Raw genomic sequence first — 19,847 nt, forward strand, 5'->3', positions numbered from 1 at the left:
AAAAAAAAAGCATTTGGGGTCCAGCACAGCAAAAAGGATTTTAATTTGGCCACTGAAAGTAATGACTTCTTGTCTGAGAGAGGTGCAGCAAATCTATGGCAAAGTTTGCAGATCAAGTCTAAGGGAACTGACTTCTAGAACCATTCATTAATTGTTAGGCCAGTCCTTGGTGGGAACATTTACCTTTGCACAAATGATGAGCTTAAATTAAACATATAGGAAGAGATTCTTGCCTACTGAGCCTTGTATAATGGGCAAAGGGTTCTAGAAGTCCAAGATCTAGCCAGGGAGGAGTTCCCTCTTTTAGAGAACTGAGAAGAGAGTTGTGAGCTGTCTTTCTGAAGGGTCCCTTACAAGTTCTGGCCTGAAAAGGTTGTGCTGGCATTGAGTCATTTCAGGCCCAGCAAAACTTTTATACAAAACTTTTTGTCTTCCATATCCACTGGGCGCATCTACACATGCATATTTACTGTGCAGTAGGATAAATTACTGTACAGTGCTGGTTCACATCTACAAAGACACATCTGTACTGCACAGTAACTATGGTGACTTATGCTGACTTGAGCGTAAATTTGATACCTGCTTGATGCAGTTATCAAATTTATGACTGATTAGTTACTGCACAATAACGCACATGTAGAGCCTCCCAGCTGGATGTGCCCAGCCACTAGGGGACCAGCTGGAGCCCAGCCCCAGGTCTCCTGCCTAACCCCCTTTCCTGCTGCTGGTCTGGGCTGCTCTCTGGTAGCCTCTACCTGCAGGGCAGAAAAGCATGCAGCCATTTTATTCTGTGGGGCACACACTCCGGGAGCCTGTGCTTACTGCTGGAGCCCAGCAGGTCCCATGTTTCCCTCTGGACAGCCCTCAGTTGGTGTTTGCCAGGTCTGTCTCACTCTAGAGCTGCTGCCTGGCCACAAGTGAGTGCTACAAAGGGCTGCAGTTTGCTGCACCCCTTGCCCAGCCCTGTGATCCCACCAGGGCTGCTGGCTCTGCTGGCTGTGCCACGAGGCCAGCACCTGCTGCTTCCTGCTTCTCACTCCCCACCTCTGTCTCTTTGAAGGACATTGGTGAAGCACCTCAACCACATGGCTATGACTCCCTGCCCATGCCTCTGTTAGGGGAGCTTCTACCAGTCCTCCAGGGCCAGCTACATAGGGCCAGCTGTGTGGGGGCCCAGTCAGCCAGCATGGGGACAATGTCCACCACCTTCTATGTGTCCAACCTTGGCTCCCCCCACATAAACCTACCTTTCCGCAGCCCCAGGGGTGCCAGCTGAACCTGGGAGGAGGTCCATGCTCTTGTGGTACTGTGGACAGGGAGGATGTCCTGAGGCAGTTTGCCAAGGGAGGGCGCTCAAACACCCACATTTATGAGGTCCTAGCAGCTGGAATATGGGTGTGGGGCCACCCCCAGTCAGAGTGGTAGTGCTGCATGAAGGCCAAGCCCTGTGGGCCCAGTGGGTGGCCATGACCGGCTACAATCGCAAATCCGGTGGGGCCCTCAGGACCATGCCCTTCATGCAAGAGCTAACCCACATTTTGGCACCCTAGGAGGCCACCGCTGCACCTCACCCTGATACCTCCAGTGACTCGTCACCAGGAGAGGGGACCTTGGGCCTCCAGCACCCCACCCTGTACTCCTCCCCAGCTACTGTGCCCACTGGCAGCGTGGGGAGCCCTGGCCAGCAGCTGCCTCAGCCTCGGCCCCACTCCATAGCTACCCAGAAGGAGTGGCTGGCCACACGACCAGCAGCACCAGCTCCTCCCTGGGGGGAGGAGCCCAGTGGGGTTCCAGCTTCAAGCCCACTGCAGGCTGCAGACACCAGACGGAGCTGAATACCACCTAGCATAGTGAGTCCCACGCAGAACTGCCAGCTTTGCCAGGTCCAGACCAATGGTAAGTCCCACACTGGGCTGCCCCACCTTTGCCTCTCACTCTGGCCCCTGCCTCCCTCTGGCCCCTGCCCCCCTACTTGCTCCACCCAGCCCCACTTCCATGCCCCTGGGTTTCCCCCCCACAGTACACAGGGAGGTGGGACACATGTCAGAACTTTGAGTCAGTCATGTCCCCACAGCTGGGTGGCTGCTGGCCTCTCGCACACTAAGGAACACATTGATCAGGGGGTCGGACTAGATGATCTGTCTAGGTCCCTTCCAACTCATTGATTCTATGATTCATTGATTCTATGATCCCAGCAGAGATCTTCTCCTTGGCGGCTGGGGGCAGGAATATGTAGCACTGTGACAGGCATCAGTGGACATTATGGGGCAGGCCAGGCAGGCCAGGCTTGCTTCCCATGCCATTATGGATTAGGGTCCCAATACAGGAGCTCATTTGTGCCCAGAGCAGCAGCAGGGTGTAGCAGCAGGGTGTGCTGGCAGCCATGCGGCCAGAAGCTGGAGCTCCCCTGAGTGTCCACACAGGCACATGGCAAGCGGCTCTGGGTTGGGGCTAAATCTAGTCCCAGGTCACCTGCACGTGTAGGCTCTGGTCTATTCCCACTCACTGCACAGTAATTGACTTCTCAGTAAATTTAATACAACAGAAATGCACATGTAGAAATGCTCACTGAGTCTTAATTATGATAGGGATTGCTCTAACGCCTGGAAGCAGAGTTAGGAAGGCACAAAAGTTGTTTCAATAAGAATATATTCTCAGTTCCATATATACAGTTGCAGATTGATATAGTAAACTGGATGCTAAAAATATTATGTTGTAAATGTATCATATGTAGGATGTACATTTTTGTAAATCACTAATTTAAACCCAATTTAGAAGTAGGTTATACTCTTTTTTTTGGTTGTAACTGAGAACATCATGGAGACCATTACTTTTATAATCCTGAAAATATAATAGAATACTTTTTATTAATGTGTGTGTGTATGTATGTATGTACATCAGTCTAGTAATGCAATAGTTATCTAGTATTCTCTTCAGAATAAGGATTCCAGTTGCCACTGCAAGTACATATGGACTGCATTCAGAGGACATGATTTCTTATAGCTGTCCAAGTAAACTATACTGTTGAGTATACAGTACTGCATATTTTTGTACCTTCCATTTTGTACCTTTTCTTTCTGTGAGGAGGCTCCCCGGTGGTGCACTTTGTAAGTGGGTTACCTTTCTAATGGTGCTGGTCTACTTTCAACATGTTCATTTTAAACAGCATTTTTCTATATCTCTTATAACCCAGCCCTAAAAGTTTTCTGCAGATTGACATATGGCCAATAAGTTTTAAACTTAAGAGTGAACCTTTTGTATTTTAAATTAGTTCCATAAAATTTGATAAAATTGTAAAGTTTTTTTAAAGATAATAGCTTTCTTAATATGAGTGGTCTTTGCTTTTAGTCTTACTTTGCTTCTGAGACTAGCGGTATTTCATTTTATTATGTAAAATAGTGTCTTCTCTTCCCAAATGAATTTGTTTTAATATCAAAGTACTTTGCATATATAATCATGAGTTACAACAAAGTATTTTAAAGAAATGACACCCTAACGAAGTATTTTAAAGAAATTTTCAATTGATAAACTTAAGCATAGACAGGTCAGTCATTTTTTTCCCCATAAGTTCTGCAGAAGGTCAGTTACAGAGCTGGAATATAACTTGAAATTCTTTACTTCCTGTCGTGTGCTCTAAACTCTAGACAAGATTCCTTACACCCAGGAGGCAGCAATATGAAACATATAACTTACACTCTCATAAGTTCATGAGAAGATCTGGAAATGTGACTACAACAGCATGATGAAAGAAAATAGCATACATTATTCTTGGTGGCTGCTATTCCTTTACTGATTTCTTGATCTTAACAGTTGTATTTTGGCAGTGCCTTGGTGGTGCAGTAATGCTTCCCAAACTGTAAGCACCATTCTCAGTTTGCATCTTTCTGTGATTTTGTTTCTCAGTAGTTTTGATGGTTCTCTCTGATTGCGGACATGTCTGGGAATATTAATTCTCCAATGTTTTCCGTTTGGTTTTGTTTGCAGACAGGTCAATCTACAAGTGCCAACTTCTTGACTATGCTGGATACTGTGCATTAGATTTTACTCATATTCTCATTGTGTATTTCTTCATCAGAGGAATGTTCTTTTTTCTCTCTCTCTCTCTCTCTACAGAAAGAAAAGGGAATACTGAAAACATGTAAAGCCATTAAAGTATACTAGGCTTTGCACAGTTTTGTCGGTGGGGGTGTAGTTTATGATTGTTTGCTGTGCTTGCAATAAAGCAACCAGAAATAAAAATGGTAGTAAATTCTGCATACCAAAGACACAAGGACATTCTTTTCCTATACAATGTAAAGCTCTAAGTGTAAAACCATTGCAAGTATTTTAGAGTGTACTGTCATTATTGCTCAATGCTTCTTTTTGCTTGTAGACCAACACAAGTTATTATTGTTAGATGAATCATTTTTACCCAAAGTTTTTTTTTATTTTGTGTTTCCATGCTGTAGATGTCTGGCTTTAGGATCTTTGGTCAATATTTTTTTACTTAACTGATCATAGTACTACATGGTATCAGATAAATGTACTGAAGCAAGCAGCAACTCGTAGAACTTACGATTTGCAATAAATATTTATTACTGTTTTCCTAAAACAAAAAATCAAAATAAATGAAAAACTGTATCCAAAAATAATTCTAAGAGTAAAAGAACAACATTAAAAAATAAATAGGAAATAAGACTCAAAAGAGATTTGATACTGTAGTTCAGCCAAGTACTTAAGCACAAGATAATTCTAAGCATATGAGCAGTTCAGTTCATTTCACTGGGGTTTTTCTCAAAACCCTAGCTTCTAGAGACAAGGATTAAATTAAATTTTAAGTTGAAAAAAATTAGCTACCATGTTTATGGATAAAGGTAGAAAACATGTTCCAAAGGTATTTTACAGGCTTAAAAATCAAAAGGCAAATAAAAAACATCTCACATGTATTGCTTTTTAAAAAAGCTCATTATCTGTGAATGTTTAGGATTGGCAACCAAAAGAAAGTGTTTAAAGTAATAGCAGTCCAGATGCATCTTGCGTGTCTTCTGTAGTACCAACAGTAATAAAACCGTAAATTCAAGGTTTTTATTTTCATTTTCAATACATGCAGTACCTTGGTCCCCACCTATCTATAAGGTCAGCTAAAGCTCTGCAATGAAGACAGTGCTTGCCAACCAAATGAAGCATATTTGTACAAGAGATTTAACTTTCTCTGTGTCTTGTTCAAGCAAAAGCTAACAAACATCACAACTTACTCACTCCAAGTTTGTAGTCAAGGCACATTCCTCCAACATGCCTCCTCTAACATACAGAGAGAGCGCTGTTAATATTTAAATCCCCAAAACCAATTCCTATATACTGAATTTTCCCTAAAAGTGATAAAAGACCAAAAAGAAAAAAATCACAGGTAACAGCTATTGGTCATGTTGCTTAATACGCAAGAGAAAACCCTAGCAACATTATCCTGATTGAAATCGGTCTACAAGCTATATAAACTGGAATAATTTAAGTCAAATATAATTGTTGATGAGCCACACTGCTAAGGCTATTCTATAGACTTGTCCAGGAACATTAACGCTTAGTTACAGTGCTTAGCACCCTGCATCTTACGGGTGACCCTGCTTCCTCATTTTGATCATACCTCTGCAGTTTCAGGGGATATTCAGTCCCTGGAAAATGTTACACTGAAGACGTGATTAACCAGTTACTACTTAAGATGTGATTAAGCTGGCCACACATTCATTCAGTTAATGGTGTGATAAAACAAGGAATGAACCACAAAGTTAGCACACAAAAAATGTGTAATAACTTTGTGGCTGGTTCCCAGCACACAATAGATTGAATGTGTGGCCAGCCTCAAGGGCTCCATGTGCTCTGATGGCAGACTGGGTCTCCCAGCCGTAGGGGCGCTAGGCACCCAGCTTGCCAGTGCAGGGGAAACCCAAGATCATGATCCTGGGCTCCCCCTGCATGGTCAATATGGCATTTTTGGGATCTGATCCCACAGTTGTACCTCCTGCCATGCACGTATAGCATGGCAGGAGGTACAGTTGTTGGGACTGCAGTTCACCCCCCTGGTTTCAGAAGCAGGTAGGACTACATGACCTCCTGAGGTCCCTTCAAACCCTGACTTTATATGATTCTATACCCCATTGCACCTTTAACTGAATATCTGCCAGAGGCCTTATTCATGGGTGGATCTAGGATTTTGAAAAGGAGGATGCAGAGGTGTGAAACATCATCCCAACACATATATTTTTATCAAATTAAAAAGAAACTAGAAGCTTTACTATTAAGCTAGTGGCCTAGGGCTGAATTATTCAGTTTAAGATCAGAGCAAAAACAAACATAAATTCAGTGTATGTGCATTAATTTGTTATATCATATATTATGCATAAGCCATAACAAACAAGGCAAAAACAATCAAAATGCATTGTTTAATTAGTCCTGCAGTCATTAGAATTAAATGGACATCTTTAGCATTCTTAGATATCTTGACAGTACATACACTGCTTCACTGAAATGTATTTCTAACCCTGAGTTCATGTTTTTAGCTAGAGCCAAAATAAATTTTCAGGGCTGTGAAACAGGAACCACATTACTAGGAAAAGCTAACAAACAACAAAATTGCAGATGAAAGGGTAGCTTGATTAGCTGAACATCAAAACCATTAAAAAGTAGGGAGGGTCATAACGTGTGGAATGAAGAGTTTAGAAAGCATCAAGTAGTAGATAGTTAGCCATAAAGTCAGTTGACTCTGTCACTGATGCCTGAATAGAAATGCTCCTGCCACTTTAAACTTTGGGTGGACTAGGAATCAAAGTAGAGTGCAACTACACCACTGAATCCCCACCACCCCCTTCTAGATCTAACTTGGCCTTATTTTTCTCTATGGATCCAGAAAAATAAATACAGTCTACATCTAGTACTAAACATAAGCAACATGAGAAGTTTTGTTCATTAGGGTATTTTGCAAGTATAAAATGTATGCCTAGTGGAGAGAGAGTCTGCAAGGAATTCATTCTAAATCATTCCTAATGAATGCCCTCCTTTACTGCTGGCAGCGGTGATTTGTCTGCTGTCTGAAATGTCAGTTAGACCAAGATAAAGAGAGGACATGAGCTGCAGGTATGTAATCTTCCCTTTATCTCTCCTTCAATATTTCAGGAGTTTTACTTTAAATGTGGAGCACACCCAACTTCTGACAGTGAAACATCTGTGGCTTTGAACCTCATTACAACAAACAGCCGTCGTATCACATGTATAACATGCACAGATATTAGGTAAGTACACTGTAGAGTGTCACAAATTTACTATCTCAGTGCTTCAGAATACTTATCATTTCTACATTTCCCCCCTTGGTTTTCTTTCTTGCATCCTTCCTGCCTAAGTATTTTGATACAATATTGGTCACATTTTTAAAGTGCATTCTCCTGTTTTGTCAGCATAATTGGGATGCACATTTTGTATCCACGGGTGAGTTTCAGGTGCAAATCTAACTGTTTATACATCTAAATAGGTATGTGAAGTGTTGAAAGTGTTGTTTTTCAGTGGCACAAGTGATCAGATTGGTTGCTCTGATCTACATTCAGAATCCAATAATTTGGATAAAATGTGCAGGAGTAGAAAATGTTCCTGCAAAAAAGGAAACTAAGTCTTATCATGTGTATCTTGTATATCAGGGCAGCAATCCTTTTGATGCAAATGCTGCCAGGATTCTTTGTGTTTGACAAATGGGCTCATACAATACAAGAAGCACAGCACTATGCCATATTCAGCCCCATAAGTTAGAAAAACACTTAATTGTAAGCATGTTATCTTGCATAAGGTATACAGGTCCGTATGTGTGATTTTCATGTAAGTGAGCCATTTTTTTTATTCAGGGTTTTAACCTGTTTTTTGTTAGTAATTGATTTTATGCATCTGCTGCGTCTAATTGAAAAGGTATCTTCTCTTTCTAATCTTTTATATATTTATTTTTCACTGACCTTCTGATCCTAAAAAAAATGTAATGCGATATGTAATTTGATGCAGGAGCCATAGTGGTGCTGCATTAAATAAAAGTAATTTCCAAGAAGAGGCCTTCTGAAAACTTTTCCAAAGCACCCACATCTGCTGGTTATGAGAGAGACATTGGGGTGGTATCTCATTACTGTTCACATTATGTTAGTTTTTATATATATTTATAATAACTCAGTATTGACCAGTCTCTATTTTATAAGAAGAGAATGGGTTTTGGGGGGAAAAGGGTACATTCTGACTACTTATAATTGGTGGAAAAGGGTAGGTTAAACAAACCATTTGAAGATCACTTTTCCAAGGAAAAACCTGGTTTTCTATAAATAAATTTCTAATAGAGGATTATAGGATGTTATTCTTATCTCATCTCAGACACAGCACAATATACTATATTAAGCTGCTTTTCAGTGCTTGCATGCTGCTCTACTGGCAGCATCTGACTGCTGACAGTAGTTGACTGAAAAAAATGAGTCTTGCTGATAAGTTAAGAGATAAATGTACAACGAAAAATAATAGTACCGTGTTCACCACTTCATATATACCTGGGTTTTGTAAAATTGTTGTCTGTTTCTTTTAAAATCTATCTTGTGGGTACTTTTAATTGAATCACTTTAACAGCTTGTCCCAATGGTTTACAAAGTAGCAGCATTTGGCTCTCCTAATTTAAGATTGTGACTTGGTTTCTCTTATGATGTTAACTTCCTCCAACCCCCATCACCCCTTATTAAAACCGCAAAGGTATGAGAAGTGGTTAGCCATGTCTGCACACAAGCAGAAGGTAGGACAGAGTGACACCTTAGAGACTAATTGCTTCAGAGAGGCATAAGCAATGACCTACTTTGTCAGATGCTGTGAAAGGACTGGCAGAAAAAGACTGCTTCATTCAGTATGAAAGCTGAAATGATTTTCCTACATTCATATCATTCCTAGTTTGCCAACACATAACAATTAGAACATAACAACTACTGCCCTTCTGAAAACGCTCCTAATATGTGCATGTCCATACCCTTCAGGCTTGCATTAGGTTCAGAAGTTTCCAGGAGTCATGATGGTGTGCCATAGAGAAAGAATGGATTTTGGATGGAGGAGACATGTCATTACACTCCCTTATTAACTGTTAGCAAGACAGCAAGAAAAAATGAGAGAAGGGAGCATGAGTGGGCAGTAGGAGAGAGAACCCTCCACTGCTCCTGAAGATGTGAATGAGTTTGACATGGACAAATCACCCTACAAAATCCTTTGTAAGCTTGCCAGGCAAGCTCACTTTTCACAGACTATTAATAGACAAACTCACTGAAGAACCTCACAAGCATCACGGTCCTTCCGCCCATTATCCCACCTCTATATGAAACCTTATTATGCTTAGGAGATCACATTGTGCCTGGAGAGGGTTGTCATTCCCTGAGGAAGCTACTAGGAGTGTCTGGCGACTGAAAATCCTGTTTAGACTTCTGCAGTGCCTGATAATCTGACTGCATTCGATCACAGATGAACAAGGTTGTTTCAAATGGGTCAGAGAGAGGGAGGGGGATGGCTAGGTGGTCTATAAATAGTTTATGAAGAGTTATGGAAAAGTTACCTTGTAAGAGTTATGGAAGGTCCCCATCAAAGCTCATAAGGCTTTCAGTGAGGCAGTTGAGTGAGTCCCATGAACCTCTTCACCCCTTTACTGGGCGCTGGAGAGCTTTTCAGAGAAGTTCCTGTGGGCTACCAGGGAAATGATACCTTTATTCAGGACAGGTCCCACTTCCATGCATTGCTTCCTGTTCTCTAGGGCTGTTTCTACTCTTGTAGATCTGATGTGGGTCAGGACCTGCAGACCTACTCTTTCCAACTTTCTTTAGATCTTAAAATTCCCAGGAGGGGCCCCCATTCCTCTAGCATATTTCTTAATCTTCACTGGTATTCTGCTCCATCTTTCAGGTGTGTGCAGATGCCAGAGAGGGCAGATGTCCTCTAACGGACCAGAGAAAGTCTGCATGGAGTGAATCTCCTCCTAGCTTCTCCCCGAACTGCTTCCAGGCTGGATTTATTGTTAAGAAAACTTTTTTAAAATGTCTAAAAAGTGCAGTAAGGAAGATGTAAAATTGGGAATACAAACCAGTAATTTAAGGGTAAAATCCTTACAGGAACACTAGAACTAACTCACATTCCTCTTCTAGAGTAATGCAGAATCATAGTTAAATTTCCAGGACACACAAACATTTGAAAGTAAAGATTTACACAGTTAAGGAAGCTAAACTGCTTTAATTCTGCCAAAAGACTAACATCTCATCTTCCCCCTCATAAAAATACAAGCCTAGGAACAGTGTGGAATGGTGTTGATGGAGGCTCTTGAAGATGTCCCTGTTTCTCCTACTGTTTCCTACAGATATGCCTTTATTGGATAATTAAACTGGGTTTTTATATAACACCCTTCTCATTTGCAGACAAAATCTTCTCACGCAAATGTTCTGGTGCTTTCAATCTGGGCAAGTTGACTTATCCTGGATACAAGCTAAATCCCAGGTGCTGCTTTCATTAGAGGTGGTAACCAACCCATTCTGCAAAGAAAACAAACAAGCCTACCTAAATGCAGGATCGGACCTGAGAGTAGATCAGTCTGTTTTCTCTCGCTCTCTTTTGTATGGTATCAGATATCAACTTCCAGATGTATAAGCCACTGTCTGGTAGCATCACTCAGTGTGTGGATTTCATTCGTCCGGTCATTTGTAAAGATTGCAACTTTTGATTACATGCTGTGCTGTTTGTTGAACGCTGCATTCATACAAGGGGCTGTCCACAATGTTCCTCTTCTGAAATGTTATTTTGAAGCATATGTATCCAGATCTCAGTCTGTTCATCTTAACCCACACTTCTCTGTCAAGGTCATGCCCAATGTGGGACTTGTTTGGTGTTGGTATAAAAGACTGTAGGAATAGATCTCACTTTTGCCAGAAGTTGGCCCACTTCTTTGTTGCCCATAGATTTGGTTCAGTGTCTCCAGTCTCTTTCAGGAGCTTGTTGGCTTCATGTACAAACAGTTTAAGACTTTTGAGTCTATTAAACTTCCATCTATTTGGGTCTTCAATTATCAGTTGATGGCGCAGGTTTTTTTTTCATCATCTCTTGCCTCTATTGCCAGTAATGATGTTATATCACTTGGTTTAATGTCCAAGAGTACAGGGAGTACATGTGTGTGTAAGTTGTCCAGCCTCTTATAAATCTCAGTGTACTGTTAAGTACAATGTTGAACTGTTTAGTGTGACAACTTCTGGACTGTGCAAAAGCACAGTATTCTGCTGGGGCATATACTATTTCAGATTTCATAGATTTCATAGATGTTAAGGCTGGAAAGGACCTCAAAGATCATCAAATCCAGCCTCTTGCCTCAGGGGCAGGAAGTCAGCTAGGGTCAAAGGATCCCAGAAAGATAAACATCCAAATGTTTCTTGAATGAGTCCAGTGTAGGTGCCTTCACTACTTCTGGAGGGAATCTATTCCAGGTCTTGGGGACTCGGACCATAAAGAAATTTTTTCTTATGTCCAGCCTAAAACGGTCTTTTAGGAGTTTATGACTGTTGGTCTTTGTTTTTCTTTGGGCACTCTGGTGAACAGATGTTCTCCCAGATCCTGATGTACACCCCTTATGTACTTATAAGCAGCCACCAGGACCCCCTGAGCGTGCGGTTTTCCAGACTGAACAGTCCCATGATTCTCAGCCTATTCTCTTGCCCTTTGATCATGCGCATGGCTCTCCTCTGGACTCTCTCAAGCTTCTCCACATCCTTCTTGAATTGCAGAGCCCAGAACTGGATACAGTACTCCAGCTGTGGCCTCACCAAGGCCAAGTATAGTGGGAGGATGACATTGTGAGATTTACTTAAGAAGCATCTATAGATGCAAGCCAGAGTTTTGTTTGCTTTACCAGCTGCGACATCACATTGGTGGCTCATGTTCATCTTGTGGTCAGTCATGACTCCCAAGTGTCTTTCAGCAGTGGTGCTAGCAAGTGTAGCACTGCCGAGCCTATAAGTATGCTGTGGGTATTTTTTCCCCAAGATGGAGTACCTTACATTTATCAGTATTGAACATCATCAGGTTTGTGTCCACCAACTTACTAAGTTTGTCCAAGTCAGCCTGGATCACTAGCTTGTCCTCAGGTGCAGACGCTATGCCCCAAAGTTTAGTATCATCAGTGAACTTAGCCAGTGCGCTTCTGACACCAATGTGCACATCATTGATAAAGATGTTAAAGAGAACCAGTCCAAAGACTGAGCCTTGGGGGATACCACTGGTCACGGAGCGCCATAATGATTCGCTGCCATTGACTACTACTCTCTGGGTCCGACCTCAGAGTCAATTTCCCAGCCATCAGACTGTAATGTAGCTGAGGTGCAGTTGGCCAATTTTTCCATGAGGAGGTTATGGGACACCAGATCAAAGGCTTTTTTAAAGTCCAGATACATGACAAATGCAGTGGTTCAGAGCACTTTGAAGTTGGTACGCCCTGTTGTGCTGGCTACACATCTTAAGGCAGCAACCTGTGCAGATACTTTAGTGCTGACCATCTGAATCAGATGTTTATAGTTGATGGAATGGTATAATGTGACTCCTAAGTAGGTTGTGGTATGCTCATGGAAGCATGAGTGACTGGTGCCTCCTGAATTTGTGGGGGGCACCTGCAGAAGCCACTGACCCTGTCAGGCAAGGCACCAACCTTACCGACAGCATCAGTGTCAGCCATCATGGGGGGCACATACACCCCTGTGCATCCCCTACCAGTTGCCTATGTGGGGAAGGATGTGGTTGCCTACTCTGATATTCAGTGTGCTTTTGGGTTGACAATTATTTAGGTGGAAGTGTGATGATATGGGTTTATTGACACTTAACTTTATACCCACTTATGGAGATAGTAAGCAAATGAGTTCTATGTCAGTACTCTTTTTTCCCCAGTTCTGTCATATCTATTCCTTGGGCTACTATGGCAACATGTCGCACTTAGATGTTGTATGCCGGAAGTCTGAGGTATGTTTTAGTAAGCAACCTTCAATCCTTTGGATCATGGTATACATGTAAGAGGTCTAGTCAGATGCCTGATGAATCTGTTTGTGGCTGACAATGTTGTGTAACTTTGATCAATACTGGGTTTAGATGGATCCTCTAGTTGGTTTACTCTCTTGTTGGTTGCCCTTTGATATTTCTGCCAATCTGCCTTCCAAAAGTTCCATCTTGCAGCTGGTCTGGTTGGTGTGGGTTGAAAAGTCATATTATCAGTGCTGATGAGTGAAAGTCTGTGTTGAGATGATGGAAACTTGTCAAGTACTTTTTTTAGTATTTTACCCTTCCACTAGGCAAGAACTGGGTTTGTCTTAATGTTCCAGTGTCCAGAATGGAAGGTACTTGGCTCCTGTATGGGGGTTATATCATTCAGGCTTGCCCAGTGACAAAGATTATCTGTGTTGCTACAGTGAATAGAATATTCCCAAACTTGATGTTGATGGTTGAAGTCACCTGCATATAAGGTCATCTAGTCATAAATAGTCAGGGATGTGATTAACAATGTGGCAGAGTGGGCTTGTATATGTTGACAATGATTGTCATTGACCTGGACAGCGCTCCATTATCTTGCAGTCCTGGAAGAGTCATATCCCTTGGTAGTGTGAGGAAGGTCATTTCTGATGAAGGTACCAAAGCCATGGATCCTGCTGGATACAGTTTGCTAGGCTATAGCCTGACAGCTTCATTTTCCACAGCTCCTCTGTATGTGTTTCCTGTAGGAGGATTGCATGTGGTTTCATTTCCCTGGTGATGCATTCAAGGCGCTGATTACTTGAGCGAGGGACGGCCTTCAACATTAAGTTGCTAAGATCAGTCTGCTATGAAGTGCTGTGGTGCGCATTTTTCATTTCCTGTTTGCAAATGGTATAAGTAGAGTATCTTCTCCAAATCTAAGATGTCAGAACTGTAGTCTGTGGATTCCTCTAAAGGCCTTAGAAGAAGTCTTATATCTAAATTAAGCATATTTCACAATGGAGTGAAAAAAGGAAAATGGGAAGTGGGTTTCAGGGTTAACAGAGACTATAACTGGATTTCTTTGCTTCCAAATATATTTGGGTATTTTTTAAAATTAGAATTCAGAATGTCCTGGATTTTTAATTGTTTCCCTTAATGCAAGCATTCCTGGGAAGTTTGAATATTAGTAAATACCTGCAAAGCTAATTTCACTTTAACCAACTGTTGGGTAGTAATTTATTTATGCCAACTGTTGGGTAGTAATTTATTTATTTGCTAATACCTACTCCAGAACTGAGAATTGCTCACCAAGGGCATTGTTGCTTGAAGTCTGCTTCCTTCATTCTACAGGATTTAAAAGGAAAAAGACAGGGAAGTATATTTAATACAAATAAATATTAAAATTATTTATCATTTGCTCTGTCAGAAAAATGAAATTCTAGTGAAAACATTTGTGTAGAGTTACCTCCTATTTTTATTTGGAAAATTTTGGAATGGGAAAATTTTCAGCCTGGGCAATTAATTATGTGTTTCTAAAGTAGCAATAAAGTGATCAACCAAGAGGCTTTTACTGCATTCCCATCTATTCATTACATTTAGTTTGTCCAGTCCAGGCAGTTTGTGCAGTGCATCTTGAGGTTTAGTCTACATAAGACCTCAACGTTTACAAAACAAAGCTCATAAAAAATCTTATTTAAATCAGTAGGATATAGCATGCAGAAAACCCCCCATAAAATGAAAGTAATGTTTAATCCCACTGCTGATTTTTAGTCCTATGTTTGCATTCAGTGCACAGGCTGCTTGCCCTTAGTTTATATTTGATATGAATATTTTTGTGGAGTACTGACCGTCAGAGTAAAATACTTGAGAGCCAAAAACCCTTGCAGAGTTATGCTAAATCCATAGGCAATATTCCATGTAGTGTAATACTTTTCAACGCTTTCCGCTTATCTATAGCAGAGTTAACGTGTGAATTGGCAACCTTTATGCATGCATTTTTTTCTATGGCATTGAAGGTGATGGGATGCTATTTTATGTCTTTGAAGCAGCTCTTAATAGGTTGAGCAAACAGCTGAAACTTGAAACAAACACTGAAACTGTGCAATCCTCAAGGGAAGATCTGCTTTTGTCAACTGTTTCCAGTAGAAATAACATCAAAAGGGTTAGGAGTACCCCTGGGTAGCTATAAATCAGGCTTAGAAATAACAACAACGTTAAGCAGTATAAAAATGAAATGTGCAAAGCAAAAATGCCTCACGTTGTCTTTCACAAACTAGGTAGTGTACAATTCCTAAAGGCAGCATTATTTTTAGCATTCTTACAGATATGCAGGTATAAAAAATATATAGGGCTTGCCATTATTTATTAGAGAGGAAAAATTTCCCAGAAAGAGACGTATTTGCTGTTGGATTGATCAAAAGTTTACATTTTTTGTTTAACAAATCCACATTTCATGTTTCTGAAAAGGTGCCTTCCCTTCCCCTCCCCAGAAAGGTCCCTCCCAAAAAAGAAAACAGAAGAAAGAAATAAGAACAGTTCTTCTCAGGTTAGTACTTTAAAGTGAGTAGGGGAACTGGTGGATTTTTTGGTTCTCAAGACTTCCAAACACTGACCGTTTGATTTCACTAGTGGCACTAGTTAGAACTGCAAATGCTAGATGTATTTGCATTCAAGGGTAAATGAAATGTATGGACCTTGTCATAGCTCTTTGCAGCCAGATCAATTCAGGCCACAATGACATTGGACTCCACAGCCAGAAAAAGGTTGGAGAAGGTCATCACTTCAGTGGAAGAACTCCAGGAGGAAGCAATATAGGAAATACTGTAGAGCATCAGTAGGCATTTTCTCCTTGAGTCAATAGTGAACTAATGTTCTCAATATGATGTTAGGGATAACTGTATCTCTTAATTCTCATCCAGTGTTTTTAACATCCCTTCTTCATTTACTGTGGTCTTAATCAGGACTGAGAAATCCTGGGCCAGCATGTGGTTTTAAGGTGTACTGTTTTAAATTGATCACAGCAATAAGTATCTGTCTTTTCTATATCTGCACGTTACTTTTATTGTTGGATTTTACCTGCTTAGTGCAAGACTGTTAATCCCCTAACAATTAAGATTTTTTTTTTTTACCTTCAATGACCAGAGTATCAATGTAGGGTGTTACGTGGGTTCTGTATTGGTCACTGCCTACTTCCTCCTATGAAAGATAAATACTGTATATCAGGGGTGCTCAGCTTCCACTGCCTGGGCCATTTCCAGCCCTCAGATATGATCTGTCATCTGGCCTGCTGGGCTCCCTATGGGTCTGAAAATTTGGTGTCAGGGCACTAATGGCAGCATTAATTGCTGCTCTCCTGCTGCCAAATTTCCAAACTTGTAGGGAGCCCAGCAGGTTGGATAGCATGTCTCTGCACACTAGATAGGGCTAGAGTGGCAAGGAGCTATATCCTGGCCTGGTGGGCCTGGCTGAGGCAGTGTAGAGCCCAATCTGGGCATTTGGGGCTGAGCTGAAATAGTGCAGGGCCCAATCCAAGCATGCAGGGCCACTTTGGGGTGGCATAGGGCCCAATTCAGGTGCCAACCTGATGAAGGACCCAGCCCACGGACTAGTCCCATGCCAGTCATCTGGCCTGGCGGGGCCAAAAGGTTGAGCACTCCTGATGTATGTTGTTCTGAGTCAGATGTCTCATCACGTTGTCAGGTAGAAAAAAATGTTTAGAAGTTCAGAGTAGTTACTAGTTTTATTCTTATTTCTCCCTGTTGACATTAGGTACAAAGGCAATCTGTATTTATAGAAATAAATGAAAGCAAAAACAATAGTGGGAGGATATTCAACCAGACGCCATGCTGGAGAACATGTGAAATGGCCCTCTGCTTTGCTAAAACATTACTTTTTTCTCCCCTAAAATACCCATAGACATAACATGTGTGACAGAAAGTATGTGCTAGGCTGGTGGATTGAGAGAGAGGCTCAAGTTACAACATTCTGAACCAGATCTGTATTCCAAATGTCATATAATATCCTGAATATTTGGTTTCAGGATTAGGCTCAATTATTATAAATAAGATTGTGCATCTGTAAAATTAAGATTCTGTCATAGATCCATATTTGAATTTCAAGCACTTCTGAAGTTAAGGCTTTTTTTTGGATTAAGGTTTTGATCCAGGCCTTCTTTTGCTATTATTAGAACAGAATTTCACTAGGGACCCTCTGTTCCTTGCTGAGATCAAAAGCCTGGATGTGTTAAAAGAAGGTCACTTATATGATGCTGTTTGTAAAAACAAATAGTGCCTTACTCTATCCTACTGGTTGCTTTAGTTTTACTATTAAGGTAAAGATTTCATAGGAGTGTAGAAATTGCTTCTTGAGCTGTTATAAGCAAAGCAGGATGTCAAATCTATATTTGGTTCTCTAACATTTTCTCTCTGTGTGGCCTGTTCTGATGCAGTAGTATCCATCTTCTTCAAACCTTTGCATATTACAGTGTTGTGCTTTCATACCTTGAGAAGGGGGAAAAGAAAAAGATCACATTAACAATTAAATCTGCTTTGTCTAAATCCTGTAACTATCAGAGACAAAGTCTACTTGTGTTCTTTTAATGCTTCTAAAATTAATGGGATTTCTTAAAAATCAATTAGGTAAAATAACAAATTAATCAAACATCAAACTAAGAACTGTTACTAATTGGGTTAGGGCTTTTAAAAAAAAATCTGCTTAATGAAATCATCCAGAACATAGATCATTCTGCTGTAATGTTTTGGGTTCAGATACCTACAGAAACATACAGAGAAAATATTTTATTGACACTGATACTTTGAAATTTGAACTGTATCTCATTTAATTCTGGCAAATGACCTTCATTTCTCTGGGGGCAGGCTCTATAGGTTTAGGATACAACTAGCTGCATCAGCAGGCCTCCTGAGGATGTTAGAAGTGGTTTGTGTGAAATTCAACTGCCTTTACCTTTTCACCACTGGCATATAGCAGCACCCTCTGGTAATGACAGGGTGGTACTGCAATTCTTGCTCTTTTTCTTCTGCATCTCTTAAGAGTAACTACTGCAGCTGTATGCTCATACCATGCTGCTTAGCTTTCAGTGCTTTGTGAGAGACTAGATAGGGGAAGCTACTGTAGTGTCAATATATATCTCTCACTGGCAAAAGTTAAGGGAGAACAGCTAGCAAAAGGACAGCTTTGAACTCCTCTTGGTTTGAGAGAATGGTGTTTCCCCATATTTCTCCCTTTTCCTTGTCTAAGGATAAAAACAGAGGTCAGATTTCCCCCTCAGACAAAGCTTCTTATCCTGGGATCCTGCAACTTTACAAGCAGATTATTTTTAACTACTTCAAGTACCTGTGAAGTATCCTAGATAACACTTTTTCCCAGGATAATTGGGGTTAATTTGGGTTAATTGCCTATTTTAATGTGAGTCATAGCCCGGACAATTAGACCCAAAACAAACATGGAGTATAGACAGAAATGCAGCTGTAACTGAGAACACTTTGAAGGAAGCTTTCTGAGTTACAAGGATCCTCAGGACAAAACAGAAGTTCACTGTTGGTTCAAGGGCATTTGTACATGTGCTTGTGCCGCAGCACCAAGCACTTTTAAAAGCTCCCAGAGCTGCAGTGCATGCAGTTGTATAAGCAGTGAAATGCACGGCAGCACTGAGATAATGGTGGCAGCGTGCTTTTGAACTAAAACACATCAGAGGTGCTTTGGTTCAAAAGCACACTGCCGCCATTTTCTGTGCACTGATGTGCATTTCGCCACTTATACAACTGCACATGAAGCAGTGCAGTGTGCATCAGTTTGTGTGCAGAGCAGACTCGATTAATTGAGTTTGCTCCGACCCACCAGTTCTCTAGCACATTGTGGGACAAAATGGTATGTGTATAAATGCCCTAGCTGCTGGCTGCCAGCCTGCAACCAGTTTCCTCTAGCAAGAGTCCCTCCTCTCTCCCAGCCTGTCCCTGATTGAGAATGGGAAGATGAAAAGGGAGGAGAGGGAGCTCATCCTAGGGGTCCCCCAGCTAGTGTTGGAGGGTGGGTGGGTATATGGGAGCCCCCCCCCCCCAGTGAGGGCTGAAAAAAACCCATACGAAACTCACTCCGCTTGCTTTCCCCACTCTCATTCTGAAAGCAGGGACTGGCTGGCAGGCAGCGCACACAGAAGGTACTCTGTTTTAAAGTGTTTTCATCCGACTACTCATGCAGTAATGGTTCATATTTGCACCCTAGTGGCCATTTTTGAACCTGTCTGCAGCTATGCTCTTGTGTTTGGTCATGGCTATATACTGCTCTCCATAGGGTGAAAATTGTCACTTCTCTCTGCACCCATGAAGTCTTTTCTTTTTTTTTTTTACCATGATGCAGCAAGGGTTTCCCTAATTGAGCCCCTGCTCACTAGGACATGCTCAAGTTTAGGGAAGGAAGAGAGGAAGACTGTAGAGGGCAATATTTAGGGTTGATAGAGAAGGTGCCTCGAACTACCTGCTGTTACATATGTTTAAATTTTTACTTTTGGAATTTCTCTTGGTCTGTATTTTTGTGACACTTATGTGGAGGTTTTCTTTTTCTTTTGAATTTATTTCTGTACTGTATTTAATCAATTTCAAGATGTGTTTCTCCTCCCCTACCCCCATTTAGCAAGGGTAGGGGAAGCCCCTTGTCTTGGAATTGAGTATGACGTGGGAATAGATGGGAGGCAGGCAGCCACCGCAGCTCTAGCTCTAGCCCCAAACCCAGGACAGGGCTGGAGCTGGAGCTGCTGTCTGCCCACCCCCCGCATCCCTCACCACCTTTATAAAACCTGCTTTTCTTCTGTACAGCCTCAGGCCCCTGCTCTCCCCCCC

The 19,847-nt window shown here is 41.5% G+C and overlaps 1 protein-coding gene across 1 annotated transcript in view; it reads left to right on the forward strand.

Moving 5' to 3' along the window:
- PARK2 (parkin RBR E3 ubiquitin protein ligase) overlaps nucleotides 1-19,847 on the forward strand; it is a 1,789,008-nt gene that overhangs the window by 1,009,822 nt on the left and 759,339 nt on the right. Inside the window, exon 6 of the mRNA XM_019526940.1 lies at nucleotides 7,147-7,262. Coding sequence (XP_019382485.1) covers nucleotides 7,147-7,262 — 116 coding nt within the window. The remainder of the gene's footprint in view (nucleotides 1-7,146; nucleotides 7,263-19,847) is intronic.

Source organism: Gavialis gangeticus, unplaced genomic scaffold (assembly GCF_001723915.1).
Source record: "Gavialis gangeticus isolate Ggan-Ray unplaced genomic scaffold, GavGan_comp1, whole genome shotgun sequence".
Lineage (NCBI taxonomy): Eukaryota > Metazoa > Chordata > Crocodylia > Gavialidae > Gavialis > Gavialis gangeticus.